The sequence below is a fragment of the Aulostomus chinensis genome, chromosome 22 (assembly GCF_037954235.1).
Source record: "Aulostomus chinensis isolate RoL2024-O1b breed Wild chromosome 22, RoL_Achi_v1.0, whole genome shotgun sequence".
Taxonomy (NCBI): Eukaryota; Metazoa; Chordata; class Actinopteri; order Syngnathiformes; family Aulostomidae; genus Aulostomus; species Aulostomus chinensis.
This window is the reverse complement of record NC_141341.1, coordinates 5,652,789-5,673,314: the sequence shown is the minus strand read 5'-3', so window position 1 is coordinate 5,673,314 and position 20,526 is coordinate 5,652,789. Positions and strand designations below refer to the sequence as shown.

Sequence of the window (20,526 nt, the reverse complement as noted above, 5' to 3'; positions counted from 1 at the left end):
TAATCTTAAAATAAGTACTAAGGTTAACTAGACTGGACACGATTAAAATGTACCGAACTCTGATAAAACGAACCCTGAACCCCACACAGCTGGTGGATTACGACGAAAACGTTGGGCCTTTTGTGTTGGCAACGGTGAGACGCCTCAACGCTCGTGGATCAAAACCACACTGCTCCTGCGCAGTGCGCGTCTCCGTAACCCATTACGTCATCTGACGTTCCCAGACACAATCCAGGAAGTGGAACGCTCGCTGTTGTTTGTGTTCGTTGGTCGACAGCCTCTGGTTGTTGTTGTTATTGTTTTTTCCTGATTTCACACAGCGCTCTTACGGGCCGAAATGGCGACGTTTATTTCTGTCCCGTTAAAAAAGTCAAACGAATTGGACCTGGTGAAACCGCTGTCGAAGTTTGTGACAGCCTCCTACCCGGCGGCCGAGGAGCAAGCGGAGTACATCCGCGCCGTGGAGGAACTGAACAAGCTCCGCAGGAACGCGCTGGGGAGGCCTCTGGATAAACACGAGAGCTCCTTGGAAATTCTGCTCAGGTACCAAACCCTCCTTCATAAGATAACCGGACTGGTTGTCATGTTTCGGTCACCCGTGGTAACATCTTACCTGCTTCCAGAATTAGCTCAGTCATTGCCGCCGCACCCAGCTGCGTTAGCTTGTAGCTGCTAACACCGGGAGCTAAAGTTAGACGAGCTAAAGGCTTGAGGGTATTACTCACCAAGTATCGGGACTCATGGCTTATTTCTTCACCCAGCCTTTGCTTGCTGAACTGCCAAATACTTATAAATACCATGTCAGTAATCTACATTTGTCTTTTTCCTTCTAATGAAATCTGTACCGTTGCGTGGTTGACTTCAGCTTTGTAAGTAACTTAGTTACCTGCGCGGTAACAGTTGAACGCAATATCTTATAGTGTATAACCCAATAAATAATTTGTGAAAATCACAACACGAGATAATTTAAGACTATTAAAAAAAAAAAAAAAAACTCGAGCAGTCTGTTACAAAGCAGCCTAAACATAGCCGCCATCCTCTGATACATTTGATGAGGCAGATTAATACTTGGGTTACTCAATTTAACAATATTATTAAGAAATAAAAGCCTCTGAGTCACCCCAGTAATACAAGCGATGTGTGTACATCCACTGGCAGGTCCCTGATCTGGAAGTCAGCAGTCCTTCAGGCCCTCAAACAGCCTGAATAACCTCAGCTTTGTTGTACCTACTGTCAGAGGAGTATGAAATATCATCTTATACCAGTTTAAATTCCAAAATGCTCACAGTTTCTCATGCAGAGTTGTGACAAAATCTTCAGTTCTCTACATGGTGATCTTAATCTCTGCCCACCTTTTTTGCATGACAGAGGAACTGTGACGGAAGTTGGATTCATGAAAGCTAGACTGTCTGTCCCATTCTTTACAATGACAAACGCTTATTTCATCGATGGCGTAGGGCAGTAATGAATGAATAAATTAATTTATTTGATGACTTGTAAAATGTGTAATATTTAACACTGCACGGCGGACGTAACGTTAAAAAAGTCAGCAGGGACAATAAGCACGATAAAGCCCAAAGGTTTATTTCCATTACAGTCCTCTAAAATAAATACATTGCAACACAAGATGAAAACAATGCAAACAATCCACAATGACTCAGTGTCACTGCAGTCGGAGGTGGGTTCGCTAAGTCAACATGTTATATTTCTTTGACCTTGTGACTTGTAGTGGTAATAACTTTTCCTCTCAATTAATGTAAAACCCACAGTCTTTGTTCAGAAGTGACACGTGAACACAGACTTTGCTCTCTAGTTTTTGTTTTTTTCTCTTTTATTCCCAGTGACTCATGAGTCAGTCAGTCGGTGGAGGGACAGCACAGATTACATGAGTGGACAAGGATGCCGTTCTTCCATTTCTCTTAAGCTGCGTTTCAAGATAAGACTGTCTTCCATGTTCAAAGATTGCAAACTTCCTTCAGTTCCATAGAGTTTCAACTATAATAATGAATATGAATTTGATTTGACTTTAATGCCATATTCTGAAACATGATCTGCTCATGAAGTACTTCAGTTGAATCCAGAGTCAGGCTGATGTGGATGGCTCATCTTGGGGATGTGGAAGCCAGCATGTAGGTGCAGAATGAGCCGCTGCGGCTCGCTCTTATCGCTCCTGGGCCCTCTGTGTTTGTCGTCTGTTAGCCATGTGCCAGGTAGCCAGAGCGACAGGCAGGCCATTTTCTTTTCACAGCCAAGCAGATGACATACACGGCCCTTGTGTCGCCAAGGCAACCATTGTTTTGTTTCTTACCCTTCACTCAACTAGAAGACGCACCTCGTCTCAGCTTTCCCATGTGTGTGCGTGTGAGTGTTCACGTGTTGCTGAAGAGGAAACAGCAGTACTACGGATGGGTCTCCATATACAACCAGTCACTGTTTGTATAAACGTCTGTGCTCCAGGTTTTTTCCTGCTCCAGGGCTTCAGCTTTCATGACTGTCTCATCAGGGATTCCCTCACAAGTTGTCATTCCTATCAACAGACTTCCACGTCAGTGACACAGATACTGATTACACAATGAACCAAGAATCTGTCACTGAATCTTTTTTGTGTGCTGCCTGACTGTGCTGATATTTCCATCCATTTTCTATTCCGCTTAACCGTTAAGGGTCGGGGGAGTGGAGCCTATCCTAGCTGACTTTGGGTGAGAGGCGGGGTTCACCCTGGATGGGTCACCAGTCCATCGCAGGGCCATCGGGAGCAATTAGGGGTTCAGTATCTTGCTCAACGTTACTTAGACATAGTCACTGGCAGAAGTGGGGATTGAACCAGCGACTCTTTGGCTGCCACCTCCGAGTCATGCCTCCCCCTGTGCTGTCATTTATTTTCTGTATTCATCATCAAGTGTCTGTGGAATAGCAGAGCTTCTTCAAATCACAGCTGTCATGTTATCGCTAACCCTAAACTAATTTCACAGTGACGATATATCATCCTGCCTCATCTTATTTCTTTTCTTCTTTTGCTTTTGTAGGCCATATTAACTAATTTTACACGTTCTTTTTGGTTATGTACTGAACAACATTAGCACATATTTATGGTTAAAAAGCTCCTAGTTATCGCTTCATGTCCCACAGTTCCAAAATCTGAACAGCTTGCTTGTTGAATCACAAAACTACAGCGCGAGCCAGCTGACGTCAAACATCCACATCAACACCAGTGTTGTTTTTGGCAGGCATTTTAGATTTAGTCTTAGTCTCAGTCTTTTGGACTAAATGCTTCTTAGTTTTAGTCACATTTTAGTAATTTCTATCCTTGATAGTTTTAGTCTAGTTTTAGTCGACGAAAACTCAAAGGTTTTAGTCAAATATCAACGATACCTATAAATAAAAGATGCATGTGTATGTACTTAATAGGCCAATACAGGTGTTAGAATGAAGCACACTGAGACTGATCTCACCTTCAAAGGGGAGTTTTTTTCCCCTCTTTTTCTTTCTCTACCTTTTACTTTTATTATTTTGTTGCAAATGCAGACAACACACTGGCGCACAATGTGAGTATTGTATCACAGTAAAATATGATTACACAAAAATAAAAGCACACTTGACCTCCACATGAATGACCTCATGTCCTACATATTGGCTTTAGCTGCTGTTATTGGTTAAAGCATCCACCTGTGTTGCTTAGATCGGGAACAGCAGCAGGTCTGAAGACGACCGTGTTTCCCAGTCCCACAAACGTGGGTCAAAGCATTCCACCTGCCACCCGTCCACAAATGGACAGGGGTTTTATTCATTACACGCTAAATTAATAGAAGGGCTGGTTTAAACCAGCCAACATTAGCGGGGCCCCTGGCAGCCCCATTCATTCTAGCTTTAGCATGTAGCACTAGGAAGCGCTCTCTGCACCACGGGGGAGGTGGAACCACCACCACCACCAAACTTTAGGCTTAATACAAAAAGAAAATGCATCACAGGGCTGGCCTCACATTGACTAAAGCTATGCTTGAATCATCCCTCTTTTTACGACCACCCGACACCGCTGCTGCTGCCGTGGTGTGTGTCTCGTCCGCTGCAGACAGGCCCAGACTGTCTCTGTGTGTGCATGTGTGTGTGCGAGAGAGGCTTTTAGTGCATGTGTACTGTTGATGGGGGCGTGGCCATTAGGACCAACAGCTACAGCTGGCTCCGTTCTGATGTTTGAGCTCTTGATTGACATTGCACGCATGTTGTACTTGGCGGAGAAAAAAAACCCGCACGTTTTGAAACTTTGATCGTCCACCCACTCACAATTTAGTCTGGTCTTGTTCTCTTCAGACAAAAATGTATACAATTTCGTCACATTTTAGTCTTTTCAGGGCGATGGTGACGTTCGTCTTAGTCTCATTTTCGTCATGGAAAAAAGGGGTCTGACGTCGTCATTTTCGTTTTCGTCCAGCGTGACGAAAACGACACTGATCAACACATAATTCATCAAAGACGTCCAAGCGCCGACTGAGGGAGATTTCCAGAACGTGTGTTCCTACTAATCCTTGTGAACTAAAAAAATATTTCTCATCATTCAAGATGTGAGAAACGCTGATGAGAAAACCCTGATTTAATCGTGTCGTGTCTTTCACTCTCTCTCTCTCTCTCTCTCTCTCTCTCTCTCTCTCTCTCTCTCTCTCTCTCTCTCTCTCTCTCTCTCTCTCTCTCTCCCCCCCCCCCCCCCCTCTCCTCCCTCCAGATATTATGACCAACTCTGTGCGGTGGAGCCCAAGTTTCCCTTCTGTGAAAACCAGGTAATTGATTGGATGGTCCACATGATTGTGCGTTACACTTTGTTCCTTTACCTCAAAGCCTCTCTCTGTCTCGCTAGCTGTGTTTAGCCTTCACATGGAAGGATGCCTTTGACAAAGGATCGCTGTTCGGTGGCTCGGTCAAGCTCAGTAAGTGTAACCCCCCACACATGCACACACACACACACACACTCACACCTGAGCAAGTGCGTGTGTGTCTGGGAAATAACTCTTGTTCACCCCTGTGTGTATGTGCCTCGGTGGTGAGCTCCCCAATGAGGAAGTTTATCTCAGCTGGCTTTTTCCTCTGGGGACGTTGCTGTGATTCAGTCTCTTAATCCATCTGTCTCTTTGTCTCACACACACACACACACACGTTTCTAAACTCAGACATTCAAACTGGAACTGTCATTAAATAAGTACAACAAAAACACACATTCGCACACTCTATTTTTAGCACCAAATTCCAGAAGCAAGCCTGACAAGGTTTCCTATGGGGTTCAAAGAACAATTATTGAATTGTGTTGAAGAAATAAACGAAAAATGACATTGGGTTATAAAGGGCAGTTTGATATGATTTATATTTTAGCCTGAAAGCACAAAATCCCTTTTATTTTTGTCAATAAAAGCAAAATAGTTCTCGGCTCACATTCATTCTCTTTCACACGTGAATCTTCTGTCCTCTGTGTTGATTCGTATGAGCTCGTGATGGTGAGATTCTTGCCAGTGCGCTTCACCCTGTGTGAGGAGAAAATAGAGCGATTAAGATAAAAAGGTGACGACTGGAGAAAAATGCCAACCTCGCACAAATAAATATTTCAACAGAGACGATACTGGACACATCCAAGTAAAGACACAAAATGACCCATCCTCTGCTGAAGGAAAGCCTGACATCACAACCTCTGGCAACTTTGCTATGAAAGAATATTACTGTGTTGTTCCAAGTTGTCTCGGATTAAATGATCATAATTCAGATTCTCATGGCCCGCGTGAATAAGAATTTGCCGTTCTTATGTTGCAGCTTTGGCCAGTTTGGGCTACGAGAAGACGTGTGTGTTGTTTAACGCAGCAGCCCTGGCCAGTCAGATCGCATCAGAGCAGAACCTGGACAACGATGAAGGACTGAGAGCCGCAGCCAAATACTATCAGGTGGGTGTGCGGCAGTCGTGCAGCCACATGTGCAGCTTGATAATAAAACCCAGGGGAGAATTTATACCATGAAACTGCCGGTGTTTGTCAGACATACACGTACAGTATGACAGGTACAAAAAGGTCGCTTCTGCTGCTCAGTTGCTGCACCCTTGTACAGCACCACTTGCTGTCAGCCGAGAGATGATACAGTTTTATTAAGTTCTTATAAACCTGTATCTCAGGTGTCAACTGCAACTGTTTTCAGGTGTTTAAATTCCCATTTACCGCTCGTCTATGAGTGACAGCTACGTCCAGGTTTACCTGTTTTAATTACAGTTTTGCAGAAGGGCTGTTTATCCTCCTGCGTCACAGACCACAGGAGTGACATAAACAAGATTAACTAGTTTCATTGCCGCGTTGAAAGACAAGTCCAGTCAAATGCGATGTTCTTCACATACTATATGTCATTCTGAGGAGTTTATACATGCAAAATCAGCTCCACACCTCAGAGATGCAAACTTGACGCTGAAGGCACAGTGTCCTGATAGAGGTGGTGGAGCTGAGGAGCCATGCCTGTATGCTCTCTCTGCTGGCGGGTCCAGTGACTGTGGGTTTCGTTGGCTGCTTACGCTTGACATGAGTTCATCATCTTCTCTCTCCGTGCTTGTCTGTCCAGCTGGCATGTGGAGCGTTTGGTCACATTAAGGACACGGTGCTGTCAGCACTCAACAGAGAGCCCACCATGGACATCTCCCCCGAGACCGTCGGCACCCTGAACCTCATCATGCAGGCCCAGGCCCAGGAGGTCTTCTTCCTCAAAGCCACTACAGGTACAAAAGAAAAATCCTACAACAGTTCAAGACGTGCCTTTGAATGCTGAATTACATTCCCAGTGATTTATCACCAGGGGTGAAAGTGGCTTAAAAGTCTTGCCGGAACTGTACGCACGCGTTAAAAAAAAAAAAAAAAAGCGCCGCCGACGACGAAGTTTAATGGTTTTTAATTGGTTTTGGGTGATTTTTATTACAGTTTTCGGGTGTCTATTCCCCACTCAACTGCAGCCCCCATAGCCCCACCCTTCCGGCGCGACCCCTGGAAATGCTTTGAAAACTGCTTTTTACAGTAACTGCCCACTACAGTACAACAGGGAACAGGCAGACAATATCATCAATATCACTCAGTGATTTGTTCTTCCTGTAGGTTCTCACTGGCAGACTCCACAGAGGACAGTCTCTCCCTGTAACTCACTCTCATCAATGAGTGGCTCTGAGTCTGAATCTTCCGTGGGTCTAGTTTTGCGAACTTTTTCTCTTGCTTCTTCAACTCTGTCACATCTTTGCTTGAACATGTCACTTATTTTACGTTGCATTGTGCCAAAGCAGGTAGCCCGCAGCCGAGTTCTTTGATTTTTGCCCTCTGTTTTGTTTTCTTTCTCTTTTTTTCGTTCGTTCGTTCGAAAGCAGAACACGTGTGGTTCGAAAGCAGAACACGTGTGGTTCGAAAGCAGAACACGTGTGGTTCGAAAGCAGAACACGTGTGGTTTTAACCAATCAAAACTAACAATGCCAGTAACGTGACCCAAGTGTCCGTCTGTCAGCCAACCAGAAATGCCTCGCATGCGGAGATGCGCTCATGGGCACGACTCCGTGTCAAGGCGGTTTCACACTGAACGCGCAAGACGCAGGCTGCGCAGGGGAAGTCCATTCATTGTGTATGTGGGCGCTGTGACGTCACATGAGCGCAAACCAAGCCCAGCAACTTGGTAGCGCTGCATGTGCTTGCACCCCACCCCTCGCAGCGCGCCGCGTCTCCCGCGTTCAGAGTGAAACCGCCTTCAGACGTTGTTTTCTTTATTTAATATGGGATTTTGACAGCTCGCTTCTGCTCCTTTTATTAACGGAACTCTGTTCCAGCCGTGAATATTTTTCCGGAACTGCGTTCCGGCCCGTTCCGGCTCACTTTCACCCCTGTTTATCACTGTGTATGTTCCTGTTAAACAAGTTTAAGTTCTCCTTATTTAAAAAAGTATATGTTTGAAGAACAAGTTCATGAGGGTGACGTGAGATCAGGCTGCTGCTGTGTTTGTTTTGTCAGTGAGGCTCAGGCAGCCTGATCAGCTTGTGGTGTCTGATGCTTTGCACAAGCACAACTTCTCACGCTGAGTTTGTTCTGCTGCGTTGCTTTTTTTTTTTTTTCCCTGATTTACACAATTCTAAAGGCAGCTTGTTCATCCAATAGATCGAATGAAAGACGCAGTCATTGCAAAACTGGCCAATCAGGCAGCGGATTTCTACGGCGACGCCTTCAAGCAGTGCCAGTACAAAGACAACCTTCCCAAGGTATGTGAAGGACACACATGATGGTAACACACTGACAACTGACTCACTGACAGTCAGCCGTGTGTCGAGTGGTGAAGAGGTTTGGACTGGATTGGTCTGGCATGTGCGCACATCTCAGTGTTTCCCACAGGCTGAACTGCGGTCGTGGGTTGCATCGTCACCTACCTGGAGCGCGAATCGTGCAGGGTTCGTACACCCATGAAAGGAATTTGGAAGGGTTTTGTTGAAATGCAAAGGGAAACCTCTCGTGACCATCCAGCATCTGTTCTATTATCCGACTTCAGCACCTAAAAATTAAAGCTCAGTATTCTGTTAGTAATGTCACCACCTGCTTCAGGCCTATTCAACCCACTCTTCCTTTGATGTATTTTCCAATACCAAGCGATATACAAGCTATGGCTCATCTGAATGCTTCATATTATGACTTACGAAGAGATGTTTATCTATGTTGCCCAACTGCTGCAAATTTAATTTGTATTCTGTATTTAGTCAATACTTTGTTTCCATAATCTCCTATTAGTCTCGTTCTAACTGGTGGTCCACACATGGGTCATATTTTTGGTAACGTGTGTATCTGTAACGATCAATCTTTGGTGTCACGCTGCAGCTTTACAAGCCAACATTGCCTGACATAACGTCATCCTGCTGTCATCACCTCCACGAGACACATGACATTCAATGGCGTGTGTCTCACACCAGTGTGTCGTCAATTTGGCGGACCCTTTCTGTTTGATAGGAGAAAAATTAGTAAAGAGATAATAATTTCTTCTTTGAAAATGCTTCAACTTCAACACTTCATCTACGACTGCAGCTCGTTTTGACTTCTCCCTTTCAGTGTTTTTGCTGCTTGAATTGTGTGATGGGTGACGAACACCGGCTCAGCTTCTTGTAATTGGTTTTAATGGCCGCGGAATTCCAAAAAGTGTTGCCACACTGAAAAAAAACATGCATCAAGTTTCAGTTCGACTTGGATTGAGAGCTCCGATCTCTTCAGGTCAAACCATGTTTTGGTCCAGTGCACCTTTCATACCTTGTTTTGTGGCTCAGACAAAAAACTGAAAAGTCGAGGGGCTCCAGACCGAGTAAGGTGGGTGTGGAAATGCTGCAGTTGGCATTTATAAAATGTAATACGCAGTTGAATCTCTCTTTTGTCTGAGCCAAAGTCACAGAATAAGCAGTGGAAGTTGCTACTTCTTAACACACACTCATTCTCTCTCACACACACTCACACACACACCAAGATATTTTTGTTAGCTTAAAAGATACTTGGAAAGGAAATAGCACAAGATTTCCTTATTGCTGTTCCAGCGTTTCACCCATTGTGGGGCTGATAACCAGCTTGCTAGACTGGTTTGATACTGAAGCCTCACATCTCACGAATGAAGATCTGCTCCGCCTTACGAATTATAAAATCACAACTGTGCATCCTGATTACGGGGGGGGGGAATTTGGGTTTATCCGCACAGGCATGTGCCCTAAATAGAGCCTATGTATGGGAAACACTGACTTTCCATTAGTGTGAAGAGGTGTTGGGTGTGTGTGCATGTGTGTGTGTGTGTGTGAGAGAGAGAGAGAGAGAGAAAGACTGGATGGACTATTGCTCTGTCATTTAGCTTCACCACAGTTCAAAAGGACTTCCTCCCATGTTGTCTGGGTGGAAATCACCTGCTGTCACTCGCTGTGTCCCATAACCACAAGAATTGTTGCCGTCTCCTGTAGGAATACTTCAACAACACTAGAGGTCGTTGTACTCACAGTTTAGCTTGATGCTGCTGCAGACGTGGACAATGTGGTGATAAAGAAGCAGCCGTGAAAGTTCAGCTGACTTGAAAACAATCCGAGTTGAAGCTGAGCCCATTTTGACAGCAGTCAGGTCCTCCCAAAGCTGCGGTCGGACGCTAAGTTACAGAGCAACATCCCTGAAGAGTGAAACTCTGTTTGTGGCACCGTCCACATCTCAACCTCTCTGTCCTCATTGGTCCATTTTCATCCTGTGCTCTCTCTCATTGGTTGGTTACTGCTTTACTGCAGTTTGACCTGTTCGCATTCTGTTTGGTTTCTTATCTCTAATCTTGGGCATTTACTGATTTGACTGACTAGAACACACACACAAACACACATTTTAGGATGAATGTTTTTGTTATTTACATATCATAGACTAAATTAGTAAATTATAAATGTATTTAGGAACGGTTACCCGGCCAATGTGCTAAACAGCTGATGGGACAGCACTGCCAATGTCACCCAGCAACCAAGTTACAGATTGCTAAGGTCTCATCATGTGTGAAAGCAGCTGGGAAATGGGAAAGTTCCATTTTGGACAGTTCCAACTTGAAAATGAACTGCTCTGTTTCTCATGTCAGAATACAGAAATGAGGCAAACAACTACGACAACAGCTACATAAAATCTTGTACTGGACAAAGAGGAACATCCAGAAGTAAACAGATGCAGCCTAAATAAACAGAGCTATTTAGGCTCGGAGCAAGTACATCTCTTTTCTTTCACCACAAACGCTGCCAGCTCAAGTGACTCTTAGAACTCTCAATAACTTCTCACTTTCCAAGTGGGATATTTTGAGTTCAACACATTTTTCTCCCGCCTCTGTAGTTGGAACTTTCCCAGTTGCTCCTGAATGCACAGTAAGACAACCTGAAAGCACACCAAAATAGGGATGAATTTATAGATGGCCTGTGCAGCTCAGTCCTGGTCTCATTCACATGTTCTCGATCATGAAACGTGAATATCGTCTCGTCACTGACAGCTGCTTTACGCTGAGTCTTGCTTGAGGAATTAATGTCTCTGTGTTTGGATAGTTTGGACACAGAGAACAAGGTGGGAGGAGTTGAGAAACCTCTTTGTTACTTCATACTTAACTACACACACACACACACACACACACACACACACACAGGGCTGCAGGACTTTTAATGAAGTTGTAGCAGCTCTTGCTGAAAGGTTAAACACTCATGGCCTGTTCTGTTTTCTCTCTCGTTGTCTTCCTTTCTTTCTGCATCCCTTGGTGGTGTTGGCAATGGTTTTGTGTGTGTGTGTGTGTGTGTGTGTGTGTGTGTGTGTGTGTGTGTGTGTGTGTATGCGCGCGCACTTTTTGCTTTTTTGTTGGTTTGGTTTTGTTCTTTTGCACACCTAACTGCTTGTGCCTTTACGTGATTGGCTTTCATGATATTGTGACTTGACCTTGCTGGTGTGTGTCTGTCATTTTTGTGGATTGCCTTGCCGTTGTGTGTGTGTGTGTGTGTGTGTGTGTGTGTGTGTGTGTGAATATCTGTTTGCGTGTCTGCGTGTTGCTCTGTGGTTGCCTCTCCCTGGTCAGTATTTTTATTTTCAGGAAGTGTTGCCGGTGCTGGCGGCTAAGCACTGCATCATGCAGGCCAATGCTGAACTCCACCAGAGCATCCTGGCCAAGCAGAAGAAGCGCTTTGGGGAGGAGATTGCTCGCCTGCAGGTATACAGGTTTTGTTTTGAATAAATTCTCTATTCCCAAAAAACTGATGGGCCTTGTCGTGCGCTAGAACCCATTATTGAAGTATTTTTCTTTCTCTAATGATCCCTCCAGCACGCTGCAGAGCTGGTGAAGACGGTGGCATCTCGTTATGATGAGTATGTGAGTGTGAAGGACCTGAGTGACAAAATCAACCGAGCCCTCACTGCAGCCAAGAAAGACAACGACTTTATCTACCACGACCGTGTGCCTGAGGTCAAGGATCTGGAGCATATTGGCAAAGCAACGCTGGTCAAAGCCACGGCCATCACACCTCCACTTAGCCAGAAATTCACAGGTGTGATACAACCTAATATTCAGACTATTTTAAATGTGTCGTTCTGACAACTTCAGGCATCCTCCCCTCAAACATAGTCCCCTCTTGATGTATTTGGACTGTGGGAGGAAGCTGGAATAGCTGGAGAGAACCCACACAGGAACAGGGAGAACATGGAGACTCCACACAGAAAGATCCCGTGCTGGAGCCGGGGCTCGAACCCGCAATCTTCTTGCTGTGAGGTGACAGTGCTGACCACTGCACCACCGTGCCCCCTAATGTCTTGTCATCAAATAGAAATCTATTAGCAAAAAATGTGTTATGCTGTTTGTTGTCACATCTGCGGAATCATCAGTTATTTGAATGAGAACTGTATTAAGTCTGAAGACGTTGTTAAAAGGATTCGCAGGCTGAGAATTTGAATACTAAGGGCAAAACAGCGTGAGAGCAGACGGTCAAATATTTTCCATTTGTGTTGTTGAAGAATGCTTAATTTACTCTTCTCAGAGCGGATTACTTTAAGCAGGATGTTAAAAACTCAGTCGTGTCAATTTCTCCAGACTTGTTTGAGAAGATGGTTCCAATGGCGGTGCAGCAGTCCATGAGCACTTACAACCAGAGGAAAACCGAAACTGTTAACAGACTGGTTGGAACGATGAGGGAGGCCACCAATCTCTGCAACGGGTACGTATGCTGTCACTCAGCTTGTGTTTGTGTACTTGTACCTCTGTGTGTGTGTGTGTGTGTGTGGGGGGGGGGGGGGGGGGGGTTATTAAAAATTCATAACATAATCAGGAACCCCTAACAGCTCAAAAATGAATTAAAGTCAAGTATTTGTATCACATTTTCTGACATTAACAGCTGCATTAACACACATAACTGATGTATAATTTCACTTTCCATCAGCGTGTTGGCGTCCCTAAACCTGCCTGCTGCCCTGGAGGATCTGTCCGGGGACAAAATCCCACAATCCATCGCGGACAAGTCCAGATCCATCGTGCAGCAAGGAGGACTGCACAGCATCGAACAGCTAGTCAAAGACCTGCCTGAGCTCCTGACACGCAACAGAGAGATCCTGGACGAGGTGAGTGGTGGACGTCGCGGAGAGATACACTCTCCATCATGAATGTACACTTTGTATCTTGATTGATCTCATTACTACCGTACCTTCATTGCATTAACCCCCGACCTCGCTGCTAAGTCTTCTCCGAAGTTCTCTCACAACACTAATTGAAGGCAACTTGCAGAGTTTCAAACCCTCCAACAGCTTGTTTGTCATGTGGCTTTGCTTTCTTGACAAAGTAGTATATGAATAGAGTTCTGTTCAGCTGCTGACTTGGATGTCCTGAATGTTGGACCCCTCTACCACCACCAGAACACAGGAATAATAAAAACTCAAAATAATCCCTAATGGCACAAATCCCAGATCAGGATCATCATTGAAATCTAATCCACTGATCTTTGGGCCAAGGACTGTGTGTCCGCTAACTCCAGCCAACCCATTTATTAGCCATCTTGCTGATAAATAAATAAACAGACGGGGGTAAAAACATAAAATGCAACCTGCTTCCAAGTTTGTTGGCAAACTGGAAAAGTCCAAACCCAAATGTCCTGATTTCCCCCAAAGTATTCGGTCCTGATGTATAAAGACAAAGAGCCATAGCTGCAATTAAAAGAACAGCAGAGTACACCCCTGCTTGCCAAATGGATGGATAGAACTCGAATGGAGACTTTTTCCGGACACTAAAGTAGCTTTATGTAATTAATCAATCAATACGAAATTAAGAAAAATCAGAAATTTTGAATATTATCAAGGAAAAAAAAATTCCAAATAAGTTTTTGAAACTTCTCACATGCAAGAATGTGAATTATTATTGTAAATTAAATATCTTGAGCCTGAACAGAATGCAAGTAATTCCACAGCAGGTTCTTGAGCTCTTCAAAGACGTGGTGGCAGTTTTCATTGTTTTGCATCATTTTGTAGCTGGAATACATGTAAGTACAATGAGAATGTGTAGAAAGTAGAGGGCACTCATAGAGCACAGAACCTCCACCAAGCTGAGCCAAACCCAATTTCCTGACACATCCTGTTGCCTCCTGTTGGTTCTATGTCTAATCTGACCTCAAATTTAATGGATTCTTTGGTTTGTTTGATTTTTTTTTTTTTTTTAAATCTACCTCATACTTTTTTTTTCTCTCTCTCTCTCTTTTTTTTTGCATAATCCTGCTGATATATAAACACAAATGCTGTCGAAAATAAAAACCTAACCTCCTTCTTAGAGGGTCGTTGTGGGATGAGAAATGATCCGCATTTCTCAAAAGGTCGTCTGATGCACTCACAAGGTTCAGCTAAAAGGGACCTACGTGTGTTGTCAGTGAGCTTCTTGTTATCCGAGTGCGCTGATGTTGTGTTTGTGTTACTGCCCTCAGTCACTGAAGATGCTGGACGATGAAGAGACGACAGACAATGAACTGAGATCAAAGTTCAGCCAGCGCTGGAACAGAACCCCCTCTGGAGACCTCTACAAGTCTCTACGTGCAGGTACGCTCCCTGGGAACTGGACTCTTGTTTGCCTCTTGGACCGTGTTTCCGTGTCTCTACCTCCTACATCTTAACTTTCCTTCCTGACTTAGAGGGGACTAACTTCCGCAACATTTTGGACAAGGCAGTGCAGGCTGACCAGGTGGTGAAAGACCATTACAACACCCACTGTGAGATGATCGCCTTGCTGTGTAAACCAGAGAATGAGCTCAGCGCCGCCCTCCCCTCTGCCAACCCCACCAAGACTCTGCAGGGCAGTGAGGTCAGTCCACTTGTATTTAGATCTGATGTCTTAATGTGAACGGCTTGTTGATGAAACTTACCTTTTTTATAGTTGAGCTTAAGTTTTGTGTTGATCATCCCAAGGTATTAGTGTGCCACATAAACTCTTGCAGTGCAGAAACACCCGGCGGACATTATGTACTTTATGAGCCTTCCCTCCTCCCCCGAGTCGCTCCATTTTTCATTTTACTTGCTGACTTTGCATTGTGTTTCACTGGGGAACTTAAACAACTAAGCCAGCAGAACTGCTGAACGGCAAGCAAGTAGAGAAAGCTACCCTGCTCGTGCTACTGTGAAAACCACGCAGGTGTGGAGTTTATTGCTGGCAATTATGTTTCTGTTGACGATTGTCGTCTTGGCAGGTCGTGAACGTTCTGCGCTCTCAGCTGGCTCAGCTGGACGAGGTGAAGAAGGAGAGAGAGACTCTGGAGGGAGAGATCAAGGCGGTGACCTTTGACATGTCTACCACCTTCCTGTCGGCGCTCGCCCAGGACGGGGCCATCAACGAGGAGCATCTGTCGCTCTCTCAGCTCGACCAGTTGTACGGTGCCTACAACCAGAGGGTACAAGCTAGCCTCCGCACTCAGGAAGAGCTGCTGGGACAGGTGCAGGTATGGACACACTCAGTCAGTGGATTCGCAGGTGCAGTTGCATCCGAGCTCTACGTGTCCCAGTACATGAACAGAAATTGATGTATCGATGGGAGCAAGTAGGTGGTGGTAGGCCCCCTGACTGCCGATTGTAGTCACATCTTCTGTTTTACCTTTAGCTCCACAAACCAAACAACTGGCATTGAACGGCGCATTCAATTATTTAAAAAAACTATCAACCTTTGGAGCTGAGAGAGCGTAAAAGTTTGTCTCCTCATCTGTCAAGAAAGTCACTTTTCGCCGTAGTTTCCCCGGCCTCGATGACACCTCCTGGACTGTGCGCTGTTTTACTTCTGGGTTAAATACCACAGTGGGACTTGGGGAACGTGCAGAATGCCAGGCAGTTTGGGGCTGATTGAAGCAGACACACGTCAGAGCAAATCAGTCCCAACGGCACTATCCAAGTATTTTAGTCCGACTTGGAAGAGAACAATTTGTCTGGACTTAACATATTTACATGTACTTTAAAAGTCCTGTTTTAAATGTGGTTGGTGTGTAGGAAGGCTGTTGCTTCTTTCAGAAATAAAACCGTTGTGCGGCAAAGGGGCCCAGTTTGAAGGAGACTTTTTGTTGACGGGGTCATGAGCCAAAAGGGTTCGGTCCAACTAAAATGACTTATTTGCCATCTCAGAGGACCTTTCTGACCAAGGACAAACTAAATGAATAAATTTGTCACAGAAGCACTTGCTACACCAAACATAAACCCAGGGATAGAAGCTAATACTGCATACCACTGGCCCCTTGAACCTCTAAGCCCCTAAATTTACTGGGCCAAATTGGATCTTGCTTTCTTCTCTCAATTTGAAATATTTGTCTCATCATGGTTTGTTTTAATTGTGATGCGGTCTTTGTGGGGGAGGGGCCACAAAATTTCTCAGTAGGTTGGGGAAGCTGGTAGCACAGTCGTAGCTTACGCTGTTTTCCCACATCTGCCTTCAGTGTTTCCGCTGTTTTTCCTGTCCCAAACACACACTACCAGGAGCAAGCTATCGCCGAGTCGCACACTCGCACGTGACTGTCATGCAAAGTGGTTGTGCTGTTGGCCAGTTTTTGTACGATGTTGTAATAAAAACCCAAAAGAAAAGAACGCACTTGACTCAAAATGCCACTTGTAGGGAATTGACAAACCTCCATCCACACACCAAAGATCAATGTGGGTAGAACTACTTGCTCTAAGAGAGGTCAACCTGTTCAACCTGCCATCTTCCTCCAGACGTCCCACCAGGAGTTCAGCGGTCTGAAGCAGTCCAATGCGGAGGCCAACCAGAGGGAGGAGGTCCTGAAGAAGCTGGCGTCAGCCCACGACAGTTACGTCGAGATCAGCAACAACCTGCGTGAAGGCACCAAGGTCTTCACTCAGCACACCAGCGCGCACACACACACACACACACACACACACACGCCTGAGCAAGCATGAAGTGTACTGCAGTGATGCACACCTTGTCAGAAACTTCCTACTGTTGGTTTTTTTTTTTTTTTTTTGTGCACCAAGGTGTTTTTTTTTTTTTTCCTTTTCGAGCCAGGTGATTTATTGTTGTCCCCGTTTGTTTCTCCCCCCTCAGTTCTACAACGACTTGACAGAAATCTTGCTGAAGTTCCAGAACAAATGCAGCGACATTGTTTTTGCTCGCAAGACGGAACGCGATGAACTACTTAAGTATGTACTTGTATGAGGTTTTTTTTTTTTTTAAAGAAAAAAAGATCCTTATGTGACGGTCAAAATGAGCTAGCTTAAAGGAAAAAGAGAGCAAATCAGGAGTTTCCATTGTTTCCAGATTCTAGTTTAGTTTGAACTCTCAAGGTTGGCTCCAGATTGTGGGTTCAGGTAGAGGCGGATGATATGTGAGCAGAGGTGCCCTCAGTACTTGGCTAGGAGGAAACACTGCAGCTGCTGTGTAATGTATGAATCCTTGTTCGCAGGGAGCTGCAGCAGAGCATCGCCCGTGAGCCCAGCGCTCCATCCTTCAACGTTCCTGCCTATCAGAGCACCCCTGCTGCCCCCGCCCCTGGCGGCCCGACCCCTGCGCCCCGGACCATGTTTGTAAGCAGCCAAACTCCCGGAAGTGTTACAGCAGATGTGAGGCTGGTGACCGTTGATTGATCCGTCTGTTCTTCCAGCCACAGCAGCCTCAACAAGCTCAACAGCAGCCCCCAGCGAAACCCCTGCCCCCGAACAGACCCCCTCCACCCAACTTCACCCCACAAGCAGCCGCCTCCACTCCCACCAACGTGCCACCAACAGGCCCTCCCACCAGCAACCCACCACCATTGGCCCCACCCTCCCAGGCTCAGGGACCACCCTACCCCACCTACCAGGGCTACCCGGGGTGAGCTTCACCGCAGCCTCTGTTTTAAAATATAAAATTGTTTCTTCCTCTTTTTTTTTTTTTGCAGGAACCCGGGGTGATTTAACATATTCTAGTAGCGTGAGATGAAGTATCGACCTTCTTTCATACTCACAGCAAGAATCTTAACAATATTTTCCAGAATGTGGAACTATGAGGTTTGATGTTTCTGTTGTCGCCTCCATGCAGGTACTACCAGATGCCTATGGGCTACAATCCCTACGCTTACGGCCAGTACAACATGCCCTACGTGCCCTACCAGGCAACTCCAGGACAGGGGGGATATCCTGCGGCCCCACCAGCCGGACAGCCCTACCCCGGTTACCCCCCGCAGCCCCCCCAGCAGCAACCTTACTACCCTCAGCAATAACTTCTCAGCACCCCACCCCCCCGTTTCTCCTCACATGTTAACACCAAATAAAAGAATACCCCCAGCAATAACACTTTATCTCCATCCGCTTCTTCTCATCCTTTGTTTTTGATCACCAAAAGCAGTAATTGAAACCTAAGTGGGCGGCGACTCCTGAGCTGCTTTCGCACTTTCAGCTCATATTTTCTTTCTTCTGATGGCACTTTTCCTAAAATCTCGTTGCTGCGCCAGTACTCCCTCATTCTGCCTGTATTTTTATTTTTTTTTTAAATTTTCTAATTTCATTGTGTTTTGTTTTGGTTTTGTTTGTTTGTTTTTTTTTGAACTGATTATTTTGGTAGCTGACTCTGCCTGAGCTGGACTGCTGTACAACACTCATGAAGGTGCACCAACTCCCAGGATTTCCTGCTGTAGGTGTTGGGTGGGTACTCGGGTGGTCGTGGCTCGTCGTCCTCTCTCCCCGCCACCCAACCAACCACTGCTTCTTTATCAACTATATTCCTATTTTTGTAATCGATACTGATGCCTCGATTCTGTACAAACCTATAAAAACGAATGGCTTGCAGGTTTTGTAATGTAGATGACTGTTTATCTCCTGCTCTCTCGCCTCTCACCCAGGGAATGTTGGTATATTTGTGTTACAATCAAGCTGTACAAGTGGGAGAAAGGGTTCTATTATATAAATATATGTATAAATAAGACTGTGCGTGGTTAACCCAGACACTCTATGTGCTGCACTCTCATGCTTTGTGTTTATTTTTATTCCTCAATTCTAATGTGATTAAAAAGAACAAACTAGAATTTGTCTTAAATGTGAGTTTGTAAGCCAGCCAGAAGAGGGCAGTCCTGCAGCTCGGAGGAGGAGGAGGTTGCGCCGCTCGCTGTTGTCGCTCCTCTCAGCCAATCGGGGGTTGAGTTATCCCCTTGCGACTAATCGGATGCCTTTTGACCTCCCGAGCATCGAGGGCAGATCCCATTTAGATGACATGCAAATTACGTTCAGGCGAGGTCTTGATCTCATCCAGTCATATTTCCCTGCAGGTGATTTCTCCACAGACAGATTTCATCCCCAGATATTTATTCACTGTCAGGAGACGCTAATGATTTCACATATCTCCTCTATGTGTGTGTGTGTGTGTGTGTGTGTGTGTTGCAGGGAGGCAGATGGCAGCGCAGTGTGATGTCTGGAAGGATGCATGGAGATGTTGGCAGAGAGCTGCTGGTCCCCTGCCTGCATCCATCACTCCACCTCTCTCCATTTTCCCCTCTCTTCTCTCGTCTAATCTGTCTCCTCGAGTTGCCATCAGCTCAACTCTTCAGAAAAGCCACCATATTTCACGCGAGTCTCCCTCAGCGCTGTCCCACCCTTTGTTTTCCTTCCTATCAGCCTCTCTTCATCACATTCTCCTTTGCTCCTAAGCTTCTTTTTTTTTACACCACCTGGCTTTTTTTAATATATATATATATATATATATATATATACACACACACACACACACACACACACACTCAGCTGCTCTCTCTCGCTCTCTCTCTCTCTCTCTCGCTCCATTGATTTTTTTTTCTTTCTTTCTCTCCTGGCTCATCTGTTTTTGCTTATCAGTCCGTGCGGTCCAAAGCCGCAAATCGTTGACAGAGAGTTGTCTTCAATGGTCAGTATCTCTTGGTTCATAAACGTCTCATAACATCAACGTCAGTCTCCAGTGTGTGTGTGTGTGTGTGTGTGTGTGTTTGGGAGTGAAACTCACAAGGAAGGAAGACACACTTTTAATCAGATCTAACAGCTCTCATCTCGTACTGGAAGTGACACAACACATACACACTGCCATGCTTGGCTCCCTCTGCATCCATCTATACAGCATGGTGTTGCTGCCAAAGCCAATTGTAGCTCTGGGTGTGTTTATCAAAGGTGTCTGTGCGTCTCAGGCGCATAATTTTAACAAGACGTTCTCCACTGGAGGAGTGTCATATTTTAATTGGTCTGAAACAGAATAAAGGCAGTGAACGGAGCGCCGCAGTGACAGGTATTAATTACCTTCTGCCTAATGGCCCCCAAACTCAACACTCAGCCATATTGGTGCTCGCACTATTCTTTCTCCTCCTCTCTTTGCTCTTGATGATTTTTCTCTCCTCACCGTTTGTTTGTCTGCAACAAGGATGAATCAAGGGTTTTCTATTGCTATGATGTCAGTATCAGCGGCTTTAGCCCGCCAATATGATTATTTTATTGTGTGTATGTCCACAAGTCTAAAGCCTGACTGATACTTTATTTTAGGGGCGGATGCCGATATTCAAGAGTAAAAAAATTCAGATGCCAATTT

At 45.3% G+C, this 20,526-nt stretch overlaps 1 protein-coding gene across 2 annotated transcripts; it reads left to right on the top strand.

The window, feature by feature from the left end:
- Positions 1-214: 214 nt before the first annotated feature.
- pdcd6ip (programmed cell death 6 interacting protein) lies at positions 215-19,007 on the top strand. 2 transcript variants are annotated; one of them, XM_086193623.1, is made up of 18 exons: positions 215-543; positions 4,718-4,772; positions 4,850-4,919; positions 5,791-5,918; positions 6,577-6,730; positions 8,139-8,239; positions 11,587-11,703; positions 11,815-12,037; positions 12,577-12,700; positions 12,923-13,100; positions 14,447-14,558; positions 14,651-14,820; positions 15,203-15,451; positions 16,704-16,838; positions 17,053-17,147; positions 17,411-17,531; positions 17,609-17,817; positions 18,025-19,007. In XM_086193623.1, exons 1-18 carry the CDS (start codon positions 338-340, stop codon positions 18,203-18,205), a joined length of 2,628 nt encoding a protein of 875 aa, XP_086049749.1. In that variant the 5' UTR covers positions 215-337; the 3' UTR covers positions 18,206-19,007. The 2 variants fall into 2 exon arrangements, with proteins under 2 accessions (XP_086049749.1, XP_086049748.1); XM_086193622.1 differs by having other exon boundaries at positions 11,572-11,703.
- The last annotated feature ends 1,519 nt before the right edge of the window (positions 19,008-20,526 follow it).